Source organism: Anser anser (assembly GCF_964211835.1).
Source record: "Anser anser genome assembly, chromosome: 1".
NCBI lineage: Eukaryota > Metazoa > Chordata > Aves > Anseriformes > Anatidae > Anser > Anser anser.
This window is the reverse complement of record NC_139720.1, coordinates 49719252-49741969: the sequence shown is the minus strand read 5'-3', so window position 1 is coordinate 49741969 and position 22718 is coordinate 49719252. Positions and strand designations below refer to the sequence as shown.

The 22718-nt window shown below is 36.6% G+C and overlaps 1 protein-coding gene across 3 annotated transcripts in view; it reads right to left on the bottom strand.

Moving 5' to 3' along the window:
• Positions 1–11783: 11783 nt before the first annotated feature.
• Positions 11784–22718, bottom strand: part of EPYC (epiphycan) — a 46435-nt gene continuing 35500 nt past the window's right edge. The window contains exons 3-7 of one of the 3 annotated variants that reach the window (XM_083819866.1): positions 21000–21153; positions 17241–17399; positions 15858–16060; positions 14210–14305; positions 11784–12751 (exon numbers count right to left, since the gene is read on the bottom strand). In XM_083819866.1, coding sequence (XP_083675992.1) covers positions 12581–12751; positions 14210–14305; positions 15858–16060; positions 17241–17399; positions 21000–21153 — 783 coding nt within the window. In that variant the 3' untranslated portion in view covers positions 11784–12580. The remainder of the gene's footprint in view (positions 12752–14209; positions 14306–15857; positions 16061–17240; positions 17400–20999; positions 21154–22718) is intronic. The other 2 variants (XM_083819868.1, XM_083819867.1) reach the window with 2 other exon arrangements.

Sequence of the window (22718 nt, the reverse complement as noted above, 5' to 3'; positions counted from 1 at the left end):
CTAGTTCTATAACAAAACAGAGAAGAAAAAACACAGGTAATTCCAGCATCAGAGGCACTGATATTTTAATGACAAATATTAAGTAAAGAATTATTAAAATATTTTTTGTGAATTTTGAATTACAATTCATGTTGCAGACAATATATATTCCACCATTCTATGAAAGCATCATGAGCTGTTTGCAATTCTGTGATCATGTAATACTACTAGTCTGTGTAAGTAGAAATAAATGCATACATACAGAGTGTAAAAGAAGGAAATCTGAACTTCTTGCTAATTTTCAAAATGAAGTCAGTGAAGACATAAGTAATAAAATCATGACTGTGCTACATCACTAGTCATCATTTTAGCAGTACCCTGCTGCTAATATGCTTATTCCAAAATTCATATTGGCTTCTGTATCTTCTAACATACTAAAAGCCTTAATATTCTCTTTTCTGCTGTCAAAATAAACACTTTCTTCTGCCATTTTCTACAAACCAAATATTTTTCAGCACATTAGAACTGATTGGTTCATCAAGATAAATACTCCAAGAGTGCAGCACAGATTAGGTTACTATAATGTTAATTCAGTTTGACCAAAATGTCATTTTTTGAGTGATTGCTAGCATCATGTTAATTGTAATTTGTCAAAGTATTTCTCCAGACATATTCTTACACCCAACTAAAAATTAGGAGTAGGGAAGAAGAAAACCATTTTTCTCTTCAAATTTCAGACAGTTTTAGAAATCATCTTCATAGGGAAAATGTGCTTTTCTTTTTCTTTTTTTTTTTTAATAATCAGAGAAAATTAATCCACAAGAAAAAAAAAAAAGATTTATATAGAAACTTTCTCAATGAGAACTGAAAATACTTAAGAACTAAATCTGATTTTTTTTTTGTTTGTTTTTGTGTCAAGCTCTTATTGTCTTTCAAAGTCAGAAATACACCAGAAAGGGATACTAACAGTGAGGCTACAAACCTTACACTTATTCAAACAGTTTTCTTCATGGTTAGCACTGCTTCAACTCATTTTTATAGACAGTAAAAAAATGAAAATTACATTTACTTGGGAAGAATTTTATAGTTTTCAAATAAGTCAAGGTTTGAGAAGTCTACTATGAAGTAGCAATTTCTGTCAGTTCATTTATGACATACCAAATTTTTCCTTCTAGCTTTATTCCCTCTACATCATCCTTGCCCATTAGAGTCCATAATAGCATATTAGCCATCTCAAGTTATGGAGCTAAAAATGAAGATTTTTTTTGCCATATGAGTGATTTGCATACAGTTAGCCATCCAAGTTCTAACATTATTGAGAGTATATAGCTACTTTGCCACTTAATTCTACATTAAAAATAAAAAAAAAAAGCATATTTATATATACAGCTCTATACATATACATAGTTGTTTTACACAGAAAAAAATATTGTCATATATAGGAAAATTCTGATTAATATTGATTTTATTTCTCTCGTTGGTTGTTAGGGGGCTGGTTTGCTAGAAATACAAAAAAATGAGTACTTCAACAACCAGCTGCATTTTAGACCTTGTCTCAGTTCAGACCAAAGTTAGAAAAGGCTTATGTCACTTTATTCTATCTTTGTCTGTCCACAAATATCACAAGATATTTGTTCTCACCTTGTTAAATACCCAACCCACATAAGCATCATTCTCTCTTAAGCAGCAGCAGTGAACCAAAAGAAGTTTTTGAATACTGCTTTTCTCTTTTGAATATATTTTTTTTTTCTCCTAATAGCAAGTGGACATATGACTATTGTCTCTTTCACCTTGATACAAAAATACTAGTATGTTTGTGATGGTTCCCATGACTACACTTTCAGGCAGCTTAAAAAATGAAGTGAATATATATAACCAAACCTCATTCTCTTCCTGACCTTTGGCAACATTAAAATTATATGAGCACTCATGACAGGTCAAGGTGTGTGCACTGACTGGACTGTTGTACCCCCAATTTTTTTAATTTTTATCTTTATTTTGTTCTTTTTGTCCTAATTTTGAGCTGCATTTATTTTGCATTATTATACAATGTATTTATGTATATATGCAAATACACATTTTAGCCATGGTTAAGCAGGCTTTAGTGTCTGTTTTCTGCTTTTTAATGTCCAAATTAAGCCTCCATTCTAATCTGTGTTTACATATATGCATTTTTTTAATCATATGTGTAAGGCCCTCTTATTTCAGTAGAACATAATAATGTACTTAAAAGCCTGAATGGGATATATGCACCTGAGGGGAACAGAGTCTCTAAAAGATAAATCTACATGACAGCTGTTTTGACCGCTTTGTCATATACAATACTGGCCTTTTTGTTTTTGTGGCTCTTATTTTGCCAGCCCTATCTTGGTGTATGTGAATCACTGGGCAGTAGGCAGCAAGATTAGAAGTGAATATATACGTTTATTTAGGGAGCTGAATGTCAAAAGCTTATTGGCTCTTAATAGCTCATGATGTTATAAGTTAGATGCTTTCCTTGCAATGTCACTCCAGTTTAGGTTTCATGTTGGATATCAGCTTTGCACTTCTAGTCTTCATGGGTGAGCTGCATGCTCTCCTCCTCCTCGTTCTCTTCCTCAGTAGAAATATCTCCTTCATTCTGGGCTATGGAAGGGAGAGGGGCTGTGAGAGAGATGTTCTCATCCATGATGCTGTCAATACTGTTCTCTCTGGACATTGCCACTGCTTCTTCCTGCTCATTTTTCCATGTGTCCAGATGCTGATCCATAATGTACTGGCTGGTGTTGTGGGGTGCGCACATCCCCGGCAGGCAGTACCCCGCCATGTTCATGGGGCGGAAGTACCTGGTAATCTCTTGCAGCAGCTCAGGAGGCACATGGGACCTGTCTGCCCAGCAGTGCTTCTTCACATTCCAGAGTGGCGGACTGCACAAGACTCTACCATTGCTGCCCGTCGCTGGCTCACAGGGCTGCTGCAGTCCCAAGGAGAAACTGTGGTAGCACTTGTGGGCAATATGGATGGTCTGAGGCTGCTGATTTCTTGGGGGAGGCCTGTGCTTCAGGGCCTCTCTGGGGCTGCTCTGCCCACCTGCCCTGGCTTGGTGGAGAGGCTTCATGCAGCGGTGGCGTCTCCTCCTCCTCCTGCTGTCGTGCCACCAGCGTGCCCCCTCAGACCTCTTGTGCCACAGTCCCTGTGTGGGAGACCTGTGTGGACCCTCCTGTACCCAGCTACCATTTGAAGAAGGTGCAGAGTGGTCCTGCTCCCTGCGGCACTTTCCTCTCCCTGGATTCCTTCTCTTTGTCTCTCGGTTAAAAAAACGTTTCCTTCTGTGCCTCTGCCGCCATCTTCTGCCTCTACCAGCCTTCCTGCACAGACAGAACAAGCCCCACATGTCCTTCTGCTCCCACACCTGCCCTCGCCTGTTACCACCACCCTTGCCTTGCTTGGCCTCATGGTGCTGCTGCCAGTTGGCTGTGGCCAGCAGCATGGTGCAGCTGGGCAAGAGGTGCGAGGGGCAGCCTCCTCTCCCACCAGGGCCCTGCCCTGTAATGAGGATGGTGTCCCAGGCCCTAGGGGTGGTCTTTGGCTGGCAGGCCCACGAGGGAGCCCTGTGCCTCTTCTGCCCCATCCTGGCACCCCGCACTCCCACTGCACTGTGCCCAGAGGTTCTCATCTGGGGTGGCCTGGGGTAAAAATGACAGACCACCATGCCATCCCTCCTGGTGCACTGCTGAGGTGTGGCTGTGTCGCTAGGGTGACACCAATGACAGGAGTGTCTCCCTCTGTGACTTCACATCTGGTCAGTTTGGGGAGGGCAGGGCGCATCTCCACATCCCTCCCATGCATGCCAAGACAGAAAACCAGGTCTAGTTTTAATGTTAGTCCTAATTTTTCCTTCCTTCAAAGCACCTCATAAAGTGAATGAACTTGCCAAGTGGCAGAGGAAGACGCAGAGGGACTAAATAACTTTCACAAGCTCTAACAGAAGTCTGCCAAAACATCATTCTTGCTCTCTTGGCTGCAAATCCTTCATGCAGTCCTTCACAACACCTGCTGAAATTATTTCCTCTCCTTTCATAGTGAAAGGAAGCAAGATGCATAGCAGGCCTATCTCAAGATTCATTCCCTGTACATATTATATTTACAACACACCAGGCACTCCTTGTAGTATTCCTTTTGTTGGCTTCACTGAGTGCAGAGGACATAAACAAATAAAAGTCTCTGTTATGGTGAGAGACAAAGCCTTATAAAAGCTAGGTTGAAGACAGGTGTTAGACAATACATTTATTTCTGGGAAAACAAGTATTGTGTCCTTATTCTCACCACACAAAGATAAGGCTTTTTGTTTGCTTGGCTGTTTCTTTTTATTTTTTTTCCTGTGTTTGTCTCTGTGAAAGTTTTCAAGGCTCATGCAGCTGGGAAGAAATGGGTATTTATTGCTTTAGCCCCCTTCTCTACCCACTAATAGTGACAGGTCAGACTCATGGTTTTGTATTATGAGACGCAAATGCACATTTACATAAGGTTCTGTGTCCATCTTTTGCTGGAAGATGTTGTCAAAGACTCGAGATGATTTTAATTTAATATTTAATGATTGCAATATCTGTACAATATATCCTGAGACATAAATTTTTCTGATGACATTTATATTCTACTTATTTAAATACAAAATAAGAAAAATAATAGCATATTTTTAATATGTAAAATATTTTTATGTAATATTCCAGAGGAAAAGATTTTTTTCTTCCTTTTTTCCTAGTCTGATTTAAAAAAAAAAAAAGCACTTCCCCCCCCCCCCCCCCCCCCCCGGAAGAGATTCCCCTTCCTTCAACATTTATTAAAGATGTAAGGGAAAAAAGTGCATAGCATCAACCTTATGAAACATAAACAAAGATGAGGTACACCTATCCTTAAGGTTAGGCATTGGTATGACATCCAGTGTTATCATTTATCAACGCATGATGGCAGTAGTAGTCCATGAGATGATTAACTGATAATGTATTTTACTAAACAATCCCTCATGCATTTTTTCTACAGATAGCTACAACTTTAGTTTATGAGTCTTGACTGTTACTGAGCTCAGCTCCATGGAAGACTGAAAAAGAAAATGAAGGTTCATAGGTTTTGTTTAATCAAGGTGTCTCTGTTACTCCAGATATAGTTTGTGATCTCAGTCTCACTGTATATAGTTGCAGTCTGATGATGTCATTAACCACAGTGACCTTTTTGAAATCTTTCTCTGTCTTACTGTGTTAACTATAGAAGGTTCTGAATATTCTGTTATTCTCTATCTCTGGGTCTGATTTCAGCAGTTAGGGGGCCTTCTCAAATCAAAAAGGAAGATTTACTTGGCAGCTAAGCCAGTTAATAATGTTCTCTTATCTGTAATCAGTTTTGAGAAAGGGATCAAAGGTGCTAGCAGGGCAGAGGTAGAGATGTCCTATATTGACTGAGCAAATACAACTTTTCCAAGCTCTGTTGTCACTTCACCTCCAATATGCCAAGGAAAAGTCTTTTAGACATGCAAAAGTAATTTAATACTCACAGTGATTGATTTAATTTGATTTGATGTCATTAGTTATCTCTTTTATGAACACTGACAGCTTCAGCCTTTCTGAAGAATGTGTCTACATGGATTCCCTTTGGATGAGCTCTTCAGTAGAAACCAGACTTTTAACGCAAGCTCCCTGTAACTTGAAGTAGTTGCACGGTGTTGAACAGTTGAGATTCCCATGGGTCTGCCAAACTGAGTAAGATTGGTCCTGTGGCTTAAAGCACATATATTCTCATCAGTGGGTTGTTACTGAGACAAGTGTGTGTCATTCCACTTCCAGAATTTAGCATCAGAAATAGCTACATCACTGCAAAAAACTCAAGTTAACAGGATTTACTGAGAAGGGCACAAGAGTAGTGTAGCTACACTGTTTCAGACACCTGAACTTCCCCCAGCACAGTTCCTTCCCCCAGGCAAAGACAAGATTCACAAGTTATGCATTCCTCTCGCGGCAGTGCCGGCAGATGTTCTGAGAAGATGTCAAACACACAACTACTGCACTGAACAGTCTATAAAATGTCTCTCATTATATATATATATATATATATATTTTTTTTTTTTTCTGAGAACATGGACCTCCTAGCACTGAGGGACTTGTGGCAATTAGCCTTGAAGAGAAATGGTTCTATCCACTTGCAGGAGTGGTGGAAAACAGCAACAGATCAGACTGTGCACACAACTCAAACTCATAGCCTTGGCACTATTAGTCAAATCTCTGAACTGTTTTCTCAAGTGGGAATAATATCAGCTCCTTTACCTCTGAGAGTAAGGGTCGTATAACGCCTAGTCAGTTCAGGAATTCTGAGTGGAATATCGGTTTTCAGACTGTGAATGCAGAATGAGTGGAAATACCATCCTACAACCTGGAAAACAGGATGAGGCAGGTCTGAAGGCTGGCTGCCATGCTCCTGGTCTTGTTAACTGTCTGTCGGGAGCTGCAGCTGTTTTACGTTCCCTGGCAATAAGGTCCTGCAGTGTAGAAGGAATGATACCTCGTTTGGTGTCCTGCCCTGCAGCCAGCAGCTCAGACACTGCAGGTGTTATCTGCAGGCGCCCAAATTTTGTGTTTTTTAGAGAAAAATTGTGCACAGAAGGCCAATGGAAATAGGTAAGAAACTGAATTCAGTGAAGCACAGCCAATTTCTTTAACTACAGGATGGCTGCAGAAAAGCTGGGAATCACTGTTTTTTGGATTCACTTCTTCATTCTTAATAGACTTTCCAGGCTCTTGTCACAAGATTGAGTATTTGGCAAAGAGAACCTAACATCTTCCATTCAATTCTCAAGTACTTAGGCTCTGCATACAAATAACGTATACACTTTTCAGTCTGAGGTGGCAGAGAATTTAAATGTTATTGTTGTTTTGCTCTGAAAGCAGTACACCTTTCTTCCTGTGTTGAAAATATACCCCTTTGTATTCCATGAATTCATTTTGAAGCAATTATTTGATGCTAGGGTGGTCTAGGTCTGTGTCTGTGCCTTAAAATTTTGTCTGATTCAGATGCTGACAGAAGTGTCTGAATTTTCAACTTCAGAGAAATAAGATTCTCTCCTGTTATTCTGTCCCTCCTGATTCCTTACTTTTTCAAATCCACCCACCTGGGAACACAGCCTGATGTCTCTATTCCCCTACATTGACTTGCTGTGATCTTTTATTTTAAAGATTGCATAAATTTACTGTTAAAACAATCTTTTGTATAGTGCAGGTGTAAGGATTATACTGCAGATTATACTGTGGATTAAAGAAAGAAATCTATTTCTGTAATACCTGCATGATTCTCGGGCCGTACATTTAGTTCCCCATCCTGGTAATTACTTTCAAAGGATGATTTGTTCTTTTGTTTAAAACTGGGAAAAGCAATGAAAAAAGACATTTTGGAGAAATATGTTTTCTGACCTTTTCTGTGGTGACTCTGAAGTAAGGCTCAGATCTTGTTGGTTTGGACAATTCAACAAGTCTTAAAATCATACTTGAACTCAGTTTTCTCTTTTTCTTCTTATTAACCAAACAGTTTTTCAGGACCTGGAAGCTTGGGTTACTGAATGTTGGTGTCTCAACCCTTCCTCCACTTAGGAGAGGACATCTCTTTGGAGAGAGAATTCACTGTGACAGTGTTGTATTGCCACCATTTTGGGGATCATTGCAGGAGATTTTGCCATCTTGTAGAGCAAGACAAAAGGAAAGCTGTTTTCTACTATAACATTTTGTTTGGCAGACTTGAGCATCAGTATACCTGCTGAGTATCAATTTTAATCTATTGGTTTATTCTATTTGTTACATTCATAGTTGAAAAAGAATCCTAAATTAAAGTCTGAGACTTTTCTTTTTACCTGCTACGTTTTCCATTTTATTGCTTGAAATTCAGATTTGCCTTCCTTTCTTTTTAATAAATGAGAACCCCAGATCTCATATATGTTGTTCTTGAAATAATTACAGAAATTCATGCAAACATGGTTTTTAAATGCCACCAAATCAGAATGCAGATAATTTTTTTGCAGGTGTCAGTAACATAAAAGGTGAAAGGTAGTAGATTCAGTGGCAGAAAGCAGAAAACATTACTATTTTTGTGTTAATGTATCCATTCACAACAATAAAGGAGATCACAAGAGGCATTCTGTATATGTAATGAATAAAGTGTAGCTTGTGATAGGTATGCTTGTCCTGGTGGAATTGCACCAGACTATTGTTGTTGTAAATATTTGTAGTTTTTTGTTTGTTTGTTTTTGTTGTTGTTGTTGTTTCCACACCCTAGAAAGCATAACTTGATAGTATGAGCACAGCACCGAAGGCAGAAAATTTCTAAGGCGGAATCCTTACCTTTCTTGGATTCAGCAGGCATTTTGCCATTAATATTTTTACAACTGGGATTTTATCCTGTGTCTAACGCTGAGTTTTACATTACACAGTTTTTTGAAGACTCTTAGTTTTTCTGTTTTTATCTATCTTTTGCTGAAATCAGTTAGGTTCATGCACATTCACTTTGTGAAGGCAGGGTGAAGATATCTCGAGTAGAAATTTTCTAAAAACTTTTCTCTTACAAAAGTCAGTGGAAAATAGTAGCTGTGGTGCTACTCATGACTTTGATCATATTCCCTGTGAGTCTTCACAGTCATTGGAAAAATCAGTTGACATGAATAGAGTTGTCTACTTTCTGCACCTTCAGCACTATCTTTTTATTACTGGTGGATGCCAAGCATCACATTTCTGACCAAAGGACACATTATAGAGTTTTGTCTGCTTTTCTTTTGGTGCAGTTCTGATACAACTTCTTCTTTTGGTGAAAAATCACATTGATTTTTTGCCTGCATCACATGTTCACGATTGCAGAAATCAGAACATTTCCCTGATGCAGGCATATGTATGGCATATACTTGAATGGAGAAGTTGCAAGACTATTTGAAAGACAAGCACAGACTTTATGTTTGGCAGTGCTGTTGTGGGATACTGAACTTCAGAGGAAGAGAAGCCAAGGTGGCACATGCACTCAGCATGCTGAGCACTTCTCCCGGACCTCTGAAGAGTGAAACTTGGTAGTGAGCTTCAGAAGATCTGTTCATATGAAGTGGGTCTTGGTCTGAGTGTCACAGTTGAGCTCCATTAGGCTCAGTCTGATTTATAAAGTGAGAAAAAGACTGAAGTTCAGAGAAACCCCACAAAAAGAGAAATATATACACAGAAATTGTGAACTCCCTGGCTAGATTTCTGCAACTGGTTAAGGTCTGCATTCGATTAGTAGTATACCTGACCACTATACAAGGGCTAGAGCTCTGCTCTGTGGTTTTTGAGGTTTCTTCCAAGACAGAGTATAAAGAGATTATGTTCTACGTAGTATTTCTTGACTTCTGGAAGTACAATAGTTGATTTTTATCTACCACAGCAATTTCTGCTCTTTTTTTTTCTTTTTTTTTCTTTTTTTTTCCCCAACATACCTTTCCCTCTCTGTACTTGATTTGAGAACAGCTTGCAAAAACATCATCACACTGCAGGTACAAGCTATAAAATATTTTTTGGGGAAGGTAACTGAACACCCACATCCTCCATTCTTTTGTATAAATGGGGTACATCACGCTCATTATGATTAGCAAGGGTTTTCCTCACCAACTGATACGTATCTTCCCCAAGAGAGACTTGCTGTGATCAATGGGTGTGGGCAGCAAAGTGGGTGCTTAACCTCTGCACTAGAGCTCAGGGGGCAGATACAACCTATTGCAGCAACTGTGAAAGGGACTTTAGTACTTTCCTTCACTTCACCACCAGCCTTTGAATTTTCATCTTTTACTGGAGCACTTGCTCCACTGGGAATGTGAAGAGCCACTGATGGCATGAGGATGGATGGCCTACATTTTGAATGACATGAATGGCTAGAGTATCTTTAGCATAAAAATAGATGGAGCTAAGACTTCTGGGGGTTAGCTGTTCACTCTCCACCTTTCAGCAAGACAAGAAAGAACCAGAATAAGCTCTCTCTGTTCTCAACTCTGCTTTCTCCCCCTCTGGCTTCATCATGTCACTCCGTATCCTGTCCTTGGCTTACCTCACCACCTTCCTCCCAGCTCCATCCCCTGCTCCATCCCTTATTTGTGTAGCTGATTTGTATTTGTGTCTAAGTCATCTCAGTTGATATAAATTTAATATTTTATTTTATTAGAAAAATAAAACAGGAAGAAAATAAATCACAAGATATGGTGGTGTGTTCAATGAGGAAAAAAAGGCGATGTCTCATGTTCTTAGGACCTGGTACTGACTTCAGACCTCATGTTCTATTACTCAAAACTTTTGCTTTTTTCCACTTTTCCACTGTTCTGCTGGACTCTGCTTTTTGGGCAGCAAAACACACGTTTTCTTTCAGAACTACAGTTAACAAGAATAACAGCATGCTACAGAGATTTTAAACAAGAGTGTTACAAAACTTATTATACCATTCCAGTGTAGCTTAATCTCTAACATTAATGTATCACTCCCTGTAGTCAGTGTCCAATAGAACAAACAACGTTTTTCCTCCCCAATTTTAGTTTTCATTTGATTCACAAAACTATCTTAAAGTGGTCTTTATTTACATACAGATTGACAAGACAGGGAAGCTGAGTCCCAAAGACAAGAAGAAATACCTACAGAACAAACCAATATAGTTTCTGAATATTTAAATAATGTATTCTATGTTGTACTTTTGAACAATAAACATAGGTCAGATTTTAGGCCTGAAGCAAAGTCTGTAGCTGAGATTTCAATTAATTAATGAATTAACTAATTAATTAATTTATTTATAATCATTCATTTTTCAGCTACTTTTAAAGAAGAGGACTGAGAGGTGGAAAAAGAAATATTGCTTCAACTCTAAGAGCAAGTATCTAATAACAACTCATGTCTTTGGAAGGAATACTAACATGAAGAGAGCTGTTCTACAATTTGTTCTGTGTCAGAAAACAAAGAAAAAATGTTTTAAACTGAAGTGAAGCATCCAGCTGTTACCTTTTTTGGTTGATTTGTTTGTTTGTTTGGTAGTTTTGCTGCTTATTGGATTTCAAATAAGACTGCCAAATTGTTAGAGTCATAGTCATAAAGTCACAGTCATTGTAGCCTGCTGTATTTCTTCAACTCTGATTTTAGCTTGTCTGAATTTGTTGTCTACATTCCCAAAATGTAAGGGTGAGGGTGAAGAATGTGGTCCCTGTGCACAGACTTTCCATTGCCTGGCCCAACAGAAATATAACATGTCAGTTGCACTTGTGTTTTAAATGAGTGTATATGTTCACTTAGATGAAAGGAAAGTTTGATATTAAACAAATGTCAGCTTGTGTAAGTGGAAAGGTTTGTTTTGTTTTATTGAGATTTTTTTGTCTGAAATCTTTTATCAAACATTTATCATCAAAGATGTGCAGGTAATATTTGCAGCTCTTCAAAGTAGAATGGAATAATCAAGCACTTATGCTGTACCCTGTGAATCATTTCTGGGGACTTTTTATCTAGAAAAATGTGTTAAAGTTTTGTGTTGTTCCCCCCTACCCTACCAACAGGAGAATAGTTGTTCAGACTATCCAAAGGAAGAGAATTTCCTAATCTTTAACTAGTAGTGCTCTCAAACAGCAAAGCAGAGAAGCTCAGTAATAATTGGAAACCAATCCATGGCTCTTCAAGTGTATTTGTTTCCATTATGACTTGTGTTTCTGAATTCTGGTCCTTAATACATTAAGCTGCAATACTTTGTGTGACTGTAGAATACATCAAGGGCCATTTTTTTTTTTTTTCATGCAGAATAAAGCTCAGTATTTCTCAAATAAGCCATTTAGTGTGAGATTTTTATTTGCTAGATAAACTGATAGGTCAGTTTATCAAAGATAAAGAAGACAGCATCAGACCTTGTCAGCGTTATAAAGACAAATTATTTCTGCAGACAATAACTATTTAATATACTTTTTTTTCTGTAATCTGACACAAACTTAATATCTACATTTCATTACTAATTGAAAGAAAGGTTGTGTTTTCTAAAGAAAACATGCCTTTTGGAATAGTGTTTGTACTCTTCCAAAATGAAGGGATGTTTCAGGTAAGAAAGCAGAAAAATGTGGGTGTCTCTATTGCAGGACATTTATTCAAAGCTTTCTAGAATGTATGGTGTAATAAAGAAAGGAGAAAAATATGGGCGTCTCTATGGGAGAAAATATTACATGAAATGAAAAGGGGATAAATATTCAATTGTGTACATATATTTTCTTTTTAATTCTTTGTTTTCTATGTTACAGCTTTAACATGTAAAATTATTTAACTTTAAAATTCAGCATAAAATTTTGCATTTATATTGATCATTTATTGCTTTCAGCACACTTTTTTACTAAAATACTTTTCTTGATATTACTATACAAATTGCAGTTAAGTAGATAATGGATTTGTCTTTTAGCATTCCATATTATCCTTTGTACCTTATTAATCAGTTTCATTATTATTAGAAATATTTCCAAAATTAATGAGGTTTGGAAAAAAAAAAAAAGTATCTTAGTGTAGCAGTGAGTTAATCACTTGTCTTAAAAAGTCTTGTAACATATGACAGTATTTGCTTCTGTCACAGTTTAGATGAGGTTACCAACTGGCAAACGGGGTAGACACATATATGCATAAGGTGTTTTGCTCAGGTTGATGGGATTACCATCTAGTCTGATGTCTTCAAGAGCCCTACGTACATAAGTAGAATCTTTCATTTTGCAGAAAGTATCTTCATGCATCTCTTGAATGTTGTTGTTCTAAAAAAGAAAACCCAAATATCTATCAGAATAGTTGCTTGAAAATATACTTTTAATCTTTGAAGAAAAAGTTATAGATGTATTTGCAGTGCCCAGAGAGAGATTTGAGTCCAGAATTGTGGCTACAACTCCTCAGCTGAGAAATCTCACAAGAGATGGTAAAATTCCTTGGCCAGTGCAAAGCTTCAAAACTCATAACTCAAACCATGCAGCAGAGACAGTTTTTGCATGGTAGAATAGAACATTTTCATTTGAAGAATCATAATAAACCACCTTATTAATGCAACTTGGAACCAGCACAGGACAGTCCAAAAATCACAGAACCATAATTACCATCTTGACATCTTGATGTGCCTCTGCTTGTAAAGGCACAAATATGGAGTTTGATCTGTGACAATTTACTTTCCCCCAGGCCCTCTCACATTAGCTTAACCTACATACAGGGAAAAAATGAATCCTTTAGGTTTTATTCCTTTGATGTGAATTCCTCTTATATACCTTATCTTCACTGAACATTTTCTCTTTAAGTGAACCGTTTTCAACAACAAATTGCTAGAATCCAAGATTTTCTGGAAATTGGGACTAAAAAAGTCACCTCTTAGAATGAGGACAAGCTGAAAATTCTTCCTTTCTATATTACTTTTCTAGTCAGAAACTGGTGTGAAAAGAATGCAGCTCACTATCTTTGAACTGTAGCACATAGCTACAGAATATTTAATTTACTCAGAATATTTAATTTACTGGCATGTGCAGGTGAAAACAATAGTCAGCTAGCAGGCAGAATATTTCTTCAGATCTACTTATTGAAATATAGAAGTCAAATTACTTATGGTAAAGCAGGACATTTATTCAAAGCTTTCTAGAATGTATGGTGTAATAAAGAAATATATCTGATAATCAAAATTGGTCATTGGTACAAGAGGAAATAAAGAGAAAGAAGTAGAGATGAAAGTGTTAAAAGGAAGAAGTCAGAAACAAAGGTACAGATAATATCAAATACAAAAATTAAAAATACAGAAGGATGGTGAATGGGATATTCCAATATAGTCAAATGAAAGAGTTTGGAAAATGAAGGATTGAAAAAATGATATCATCTGTGAATGACCTTTATTAAGAGAATGAAATATACCGTGTATACATATAACCAGTATGTAAAGTAACTTCCTTTAGGAATAAAAAGCATTCCATTCTTACAAAAAGATATCTAAGAGCAGTCTGAGGGATTTCTGTCTCTTTTACTAGTATAGACCAATTTTTCTCTTGACTGCTGTAAACCTAACTTTTATCAAGTTATTAATTTTATGTTTCCAAAAGTTTGTTTAGTTCAAGTACATAGACATTTGGGTAAACAAAATAAAAACCACACAAACCATAAAATAAATAAATAAAAATTGCACTCTCCAATTTTACTTACTAACATGATGCATGGAACCACTACATTTGACTTTTGTAGCCTACCTGAAGATGAAGTGCTTGGAGACTTTCAGGAAGTGGCAATGGAATATGATCCAAACTATTGTCAGTGATGTAAAGATGCTGCAGTTCATGCAGATCCTGGAAGATGAAGAATAAAGGCAGAGGAAAATGTTAGACACTTCTGAAAATCATCAGCCTGTAAATTTTAAGTCTATCACCACAATTAGCACCATTAGATATGAACTCCTTTCGTTTCAGCGTGATATGGATGAAAAGAGAGAAATTCAAAGACAGTCAAGGACTTCCTTTTGCACAGGCTGAGAGCTATTACTGTTAAAGATAAGCTGTTTGGATAAAAATAAAGGAAAAATGTCTTTGAAATGTCTTTAATTAGAGACTTCATTTCAGTGATGTTCTTCTAGAGTCAAAATACCACTTCTCCCAGTCATTATGCAGAAAGGCTTCCTATTCTTTTTTCTTTTGTGATAAGCTTATTCAATTTTGCAGAAGCTTATTGGTGTTGAAGCAAATTATAACTGCATAAGAAATGCTTAAGCTAAAAATAAAATTCTTATTCCACTTGATTTTTTTTCTTTTTTTTCTTTTTTTTTCTTTTTTCCTTTTTTTTTTTTTTCCCCACAGCTTAGTGGAAGAAGCAGCTTTATCTGGTAACTATCATAGTAAGATATAAACTTGTCTTAGTAGCCAATAAAGCTCAGTAGAATGCTCTCATTTTGCCCCATTTTGCACACAAGTTACAGTACCTAACTACTTCTTTGAGTTCAGTATTGTAGTTTAATTCCTTTTGACAGAGTTCTTTAAGATATCGGGGTAAAGGTACTTGGTAAATGTGAAAGATAAATGCTCAGAACCCCTCATGCAGAGTGAGAAGAAAATGTGCTAGGCCAGTGTCTCAACTCCAGGGGCTGATTTTTTCTCATCATTCCCATTCCCAATACCTTCCTTATGTTGGGCTAGGAGAAAACATTTGATTCAGTAACTGCTCTTGGTTGCTACATTAAGAAGCTATCCTCCAAAGGAGGCACTGAGATGTCTGGTTACAACTAGATTCTTAGAGACAAATGAATATTCCACAAGTAGGTTTCTGGCATATGAAGCTAGTCTGTATTATATTTGGTATTTCCAACACAGACTAACAACTTCAGATTTCACATGCAAGTAGGGGCACTACATCAGCCCACCAAAATTCTTGTCAAAGGATGATCATTCCAAGGTTCCAATTTCCCTGGTTTTCAAGGTGCGAAGAAAGTATGTACATTTACTAAATACTCTAACAAGTTACTGTGTAGATACAAGATAGAGTAAGTTTGGAGCAGTGGCATCCATAGCTTTGCCCTTCCCTCTTGCCTGCTTGTAAGAGGAGATAAAACAGCATTCCAGAGTCTGTTCTCCCTGAGTATTAGTAATGTGGGTAGATAACAAACATAGCATGCCATCACGTCTTGTGTGGATCTTTGTAAAAAAAGAAATAAGGTTTTCATGTCCAGCTGATAAGGCTCATTCACCTTGTTCCATCTTTATTGCTTTCCTGACAACCAGCAGGGTCATGAGGCCTATAATCTTAACAGATTTACCACTGTAAAAGGAACACTTGGGCTGCTTTTTGGACTACATCCTATTTTAGTTTGGAGAGAGGAAGAAAAGATTTTCCCATGAAACCTAGACTTACTTTAAATGCCTCATTACGTATTCCATTGTGGCCAAGCCTGTTGTTACTAACATCAATGAATGTCAGGGTAGCTGGTAACTCAGGAAGTTGCCTTATCTTGTTGTCACGGAGCACCAGTTCCTCAAGTTGGGGAAGTCTCCGGAAAGCATCTTCATGGATCTCTGATATAAAGTTTGCAGTCAAATCAATCCTCTTTAAATTGTCTGGTAGAGAAATAAGATGCATCAAGAATGTCAAAATGTATTTCTTGAAAGTTTCGAAAAAAGAAAAGGCAAACAGGTTACTTAAATTACAGGTGAAGAGTCTTGAATCGGACTAATTCCTGACTGACTATGTGGTAGCTTTTTCTCTTTATATAATGCAATGATCCACATTCAAATGGTTCTCTGAAGGAAGGGGCTCAGCATCTCCCTCTCAACTTGTTTAAAATTTTCTGTCATTTTTTGTACATCTTTCAGTGAAAGATTTTGAAATTATTAATTTTAAAATTTGTGTGTGTTCTGGACAACTTTTAAATGGTTATCCTTTGGAAAAAAATAACTTTTAAAGGGAAATGAACATATTCTCTACCATCTAGTTCCGCATGCTTTCTAATTTCAACATTTTCCTACTGGAATGTAAAGTAAGAAATTGTACACATTGACTGTTTTCTGAAATACACTCAAACTTAAATTTTTTTTCCAATGGAAAAAATACTAGAAAATGAAGCTTACTTTTGGTAAAACAGAAAAACATATATAAATAAATATATATATATCAATGCATTAATATAAATTATTTTTAAGGCCATTAATCTGTGGCTTAACTGTGATTTCCATCCAGAACATTTTTAATCATTTTTAATTATTTTTAATTACAAATATAAAATATCCCTTAATCACTAATTTTGGACAGTTTAGGCCACAAAGAATTTTCTATTAGCAAGTTTCTTCATTTACTGAAGAATTTTCTAGATAGTGATGGAGGGAACCTATGAATATATATTTATTTAAAGATAAAATCCCTTTCACACAGATACTTTGCTAATATTTGAATGTACATCTATGTGGGAGTACATATATCTATTTTATTTAGAAAAAAATATACTTTCTAATATAGTGCAAATATCCCATAAGGGTTGTTTTTTCTGCCCATCCAAAGTTAACAACTAATAGCAAAAACATTGATGAACTTTATTATTTCTAGTAATTCAAAATTTTGACAGAGAATCTGTATTTGAAATATTGATCTCTAGGCAAAGCAAAGCACTTTTCCAAATGTTCATTTATGTGTGTAGTCTTACTAGCACCAAACATAATGTAAAATGAATCATTATGTTTTAGATCTGTATGAGCAAAAAATAATAGAAATTAAGGCTAATTGGAACATCATTGTTATCCATACTTAAGTTAGCAAAGTCATTTTTGTTGATCTTCTTGATTCGATTGTAGCGTGAGTAGAAATACATGGTTTTCTTAGGCAACGGTGGAACAGCATGAAGCTCGTGATCATCACAATAGACTGTTGTCCCTAAACATGTACACAAAAGGCATGTGGGAAGGCCTATGAAAGAATTTAGAAAAAAACAGTTTGTTACAAGAAAATGTACAAAAATGATATGTAAATTAATGCAATGAAATGTTCGCCTAAGCACTTAAAGGATTTTATCGACGATAAATTCCTATTCTGTCCTGATCACCACAACATATAATTGCAACAAAGTGTTTAAATTCTGTCTTAAAAGTAATCACTTTATTATTATTATTATTATAATTTATTGCCTATTAGAAGGTCTTTTAGGTCTTTTAGCTTTCTTATTCTGATGCTGTGTTTCTCAGACTATAATAATAGAATATTAGGTCACAGCAGCCAGCCAAACTTCAATTTCCCCCGAATACGGCAAGAGTTTACTTCCATCTAGATGGAGAAATAACAGCTATTGACTGAAACCTGAACTGATCTGCTAGGTTTGGTTCTGTAAATAGTACTTATAAGTAATTTGTATGGAAATTAATATTTTCCTACAGAACTATGGAGAAGAACTTCAGTTTCTTTTGCATGCTTTTTATTTATGTTTTCTGATTCAGAAATTTAACATTAGGAAGAAATATCTTTCTATCAGTCTGAGTTAAGGTAGCTTGAAGACTGTGTTAACAAAACATTTTGTTACCACCAGACATTCATGAAAATGAAAAAAGCAGATCATTTCATCTTAATTATAGACCTGTATGAAGGCACTGAAGTCAGAACTTTCTCCTGATAATACTGTTCAGATGTAGTGAGAATTGTAACATTGACTGGATTGTCTGAAAGCCATTATGAGTAGAAAAAGTTGCTAGTTGAAATGAGCGTTGCATTTTTAATACAATTTTCTTTGATTATGGTATAAATCAGTGTATCTGTTTCTCATCTTTTACTGCCATGGAAATACTCCTCTGTTTAAAGTTTGTCCCCTCCTTGTAGCAGATGGATGTTTGTTCTGATTAGTTATAAAATAGTAGCATAATTAATGAGTATGAAAATGTTTTTCTTTCAGAAGAGTTTTTTTCTCCAGCTCAGTTGTGGCTACATAGAAGATTTGACTTAATAATCTGTGCCATTTACTAACAATAAGCAGTAACTAGCTGAAAAGCAGGCTATATATGTGGTGTCTTTTAAGGCAAGATTAAAGAATTTATGACCAGAATACTCTTTTGTTTGAGAATATTTACTTGGGCATCCAGGAAAAACATTTCTGGAAAGATGAGACTCTGTACTTTCCCTAACTGCCTCCACAGGACAATTTAAATTGGCTACAGGAATAAACCTCACACAGGGAGAAAATAAATTCTCACACCTTGAACCATTCCAACAACAATAAATATAAAGTTTAGTATGGCTGATTTTTTTTTTTCTTTTAAACATAACAGAGTACAGGAAGAGAATTCCTTCTTGTGTCCCCTTTTTTATCCTGAAGGGTTGATACTTGTCACTGGATGATGTAAGCTGAAAAAGGACAGGGATATGGGGAAGATTCAAAATTATGTCAAAAAGAAAAATTAAATTGTCTTGATGTTCCTGAGCACTGTAGTCTTCTATCCAGTATGAAGCCAAGAACAGCAGCAACATCTGGTAGGAAAATAGGTTGCTAAAAAAAGTAAAGACAAAAAATAATCTGATTTGATATGTTACAGCCTCTAGCCTCCCATGCATAGCTTCAGTTGACGCACTAGTTGGTTTGCATTCAGTGCTCAAAAAGGTTGACTCATAATATGCAATATTTACTTGAAATGTTTTGTAACATCCTACAGTTTTGAAATTTGAAGGAAATTGTGGGGGTTTTTCAGTACCCTCCTGGGAAATTCTCATTTCCATTTTTATTTGTTTTGACATCAGTATAATTTTGTTTGTCTGGTCAGTGCTCACTAGTAAAACGTATAAAAAACAGACTAGGAATGATTCATATTTCCTCACTGAACACACAATTATTTTGGAAGCATGAATTCCATTTTTTTTTTCTTTTTTTTTCTCATTTATCTTCTATGGTACGCAGTTATACTTTAAACATAGTAAAAGTGTATAGGATTTATGTGTTGTCTGTATTGTTTTTGTGTTGATTACCGTGCAATACAGACTTATCACAGGAGTGAATAACTCTAGTGCTCATCAACTGAGTTTAGAGTAGCTCCTAACAAATCCCAATTATTAGCATCACAATGCATGTGTGGGAGAGGGACAGATTGTTTTACAATTTAAATTCCTCAGTGAGATGTGGAAAGCTCTTCTTTGTCTAGATCTAATCAGAAGATCAGAAAATTAGCTTCACTGGAAATTTCTAAACTGTTCTCTTAAGTTTCTAGTTTTCATGGTCAAAAATTCTTTAACTTTTAAATTATATTTTGTATGAAAACATATGCCACTAAATTGTGAGTAGCTGTTGACTCCCTGGAGAGTGGAGAGGCCTTGCAGGGAGATGTTGAGAAATTAGAGAGCTGGGCAATCACCAACAATATGAAGTTTTACAACAGCAAGTGCCAGATTCTGCACCTGGGACAGAGCAACCCTGGCTGTATGTACAGACTGGGGGATGAGAGGCTGGAGAGCAGCCCTGTGGAAAGGGATCTGGGGGTTTTGGTTGACAGCAAGTTGAATATGAGTCAACAGTGTGTCCTGGCAGCCAAAAGGGACAACCATATCCTGGGGTATATCAATCGCGACATTGCTAGCCGGTTGAGGGAAGTGATTATCCTGCTCTGCTTTGTGCAGAGCACCTCAAGTGCTGTGTGCAGTTTTGGGTGCCACAATGTAAGAAATGTATAAAACTATTGTAATGTAAGAAATGTATAAAACTATTAGGGAGTGTCCAAAGGAGGGCTTCAAAAATGGTGAAGGGTCTAGAGGGCAAGACATATGAGGAGTGGCTGAAGTCACTTGGTTCGTTAGCCTAGAGAGGAGGACACTGAGGGTAGGCCTCATGGCGGCCTGCAGCTTCCTCACAAAGGGAGTGGAGGGGCAGGTGCTGAGCTCTGCTCTCTGGGGACAGCAACAGGACCCGAGGGAACGTCATGGAGCTGGGACAGAGGAAGGTCAGTCTGGGTGTCAGGAAAAGGTTATTCACCCAGAAGGTGGTTGGGCACTGGAACAGGATCCCCAGGGAAGTGGTCACGGCACCAAGCCTGCCGGAGTTCAAGAAGTGTTTGGACAATGCTCTCGGAGATGTGGTCTGATTTTTGTGTGGTTCTGCGTGGAGCCAAGAGTTGGACTCAATGATCCTTGTGGGTCCCTTCCAACAGAAGATATTCTATGATTCCTTGATTTATCAAAAGTGTGTAACAAGTCATTATAAAATGAGCATAGTTGGTAATTATGTTGAAATCCAAGTCAATAAATAAGTACTGGTAACATCTGCCAATTCACTTTTTTTTTTTTTTTAAATGAAAAATGTATTTGAAAAAAATCTTAATTGATGCACAGTCATTTTCATAGTGAAATAGTGTGGTAACATTTTGACTAGGCACATATCTGACTTCAAGATAGGCCATGATATACCTCTCTTTAGTAACAGAGGTACAGAAATGATTTATCTCCCTTTCAATAAGAGAGGTAGACATCCATAAGCAGGTAAAGTGCGCACACTCAAAAGCAAAGCTGTGCATGCAATGTTTGTTTCTCTTTCTGACTAACCATCTTGAGTTTGGGGCCCAAGAACCCCAGACCCTTGTGCTGAAGACACATCAATTAATTTTGGCATTGATGCTTCTTCCTCAGGTTCTTCTGTCAATGGTGCAGAAGAATAACTCTCCTGATTTATAGAAGGTAATGCTGTCCCAATCTCTGCCTAGGAAAAAATTAAGAGAGAAATGTTACTGTTTACCTTCACCGACAGCTGTCTTCCAGTTATTCATAAACTGCCACTAGAGGTCATATAAGTTCTGAAGTTTAGTACTCAAACTGCATTTTATCCGTCAGCCACAGTGAATTCTGGCGTTGTGTAAACAGTACATGAAACTCTAACACGCTTATGATTTTTGTCATTATTTTTATCTCAATTGTTAAATGTTTTGTTGTATACACACATGAATGCAAACTGCATATAGTTCATTAATAAGAACATATACTAACATTTTTTCCCACTTTTACTTAAACAAATCATTTTTAAATAAAACTGGATATGTCCTGTGTGATGACAAGTGAAAATTTGCAGTGCAGCATAAAAAAAAAAAAAAAAAAAAAAAAAAGCCAGTCATTTGGCCATAAAATTGTAAATTGTACCAGCATAAATCCAAATGCAATGTAGTTGTACAGGATCTGCACAACAAACAAACAAACAAACAAACAACAACAACAACAAAAAAACCCAACACTAACGTACTTTTAAAATGTTATCCAAGAATTCACAAAGTGCACACAGTAGTTGCTAGTACGTTGTCAGTATTTTGTCTTTTCTCAATCTGAATAACTGAAGTCCGTGGTTATCTTCATTCATTTGTTGATGCATTAGGTAGGAGGAAGAATTAAGAATATATATAAAAATGTTGGATAAAATCTTGATTTGGAAAAATTCTATAAAATTTGGCAGATCCCTTCATGGGACAAGAAACTTTATTTTTTCCTCTTTAAATCATTCATTCTATTAGTGTAATTAGTTAGGTTTATTGTGTTAATTCTAATTCTGAAGCCACGTTCTGTTGATTTTGCTTTATGATGACTTCAGGATAAAAATGTAGCAATTTTCTTGTGTTATATCAACTCTAATAAAAAGAGCATTGCAGACTTGGCAGGCTTGTTGCAGAGGGGCCTACATTTGCAAAGAAAAAGAGCCGTTTCCTGTTAGGACCCAGCCACTTGAAATGCACCACTGTTGTGCAACCTTTGCACATTACTGTACTGCTATATCTTGATTTCTCTAGGCTTTCCATTGAGAATTTTAAAATCTAGGACAATTAATTAATGTTCTTATAGTGCTTTGTACATCTGAGGTGTTGTTTAAAAGTTAATTAATGCATCCACTCCTGTGAGTGTTGCACCCCTCTGCTGCAGTTTTAGGATTTTTATCGCAACACCTTTGTCTGATGTGCAAAAGCATTGAGGCATCAAATTAATTTTTATAAAAGATTTTTCTTCAATGCAGCTTTCTAGCACAACAGTGCCATAAAGCTATTGAAACCTAAGTTTTTCACCTGACCAAACCTCTCAGTTTTCTAGACCAGCTCCTGCTTACTGCTGGCTTTGCTGTCCAGTGGGGAACTGGTTGTTAAGTCGCTCACACTAGTGCTCGTAAATTCTAGTTGTAAAGACAGATAAAAGATGTAGATTGCTTCCAAACTTGGCAGCTCCTTAAGATTTTTTTAATTAGGCTTTCTATGTAGACTGTACAAGTTAAAGTAACTAACACACGAGATA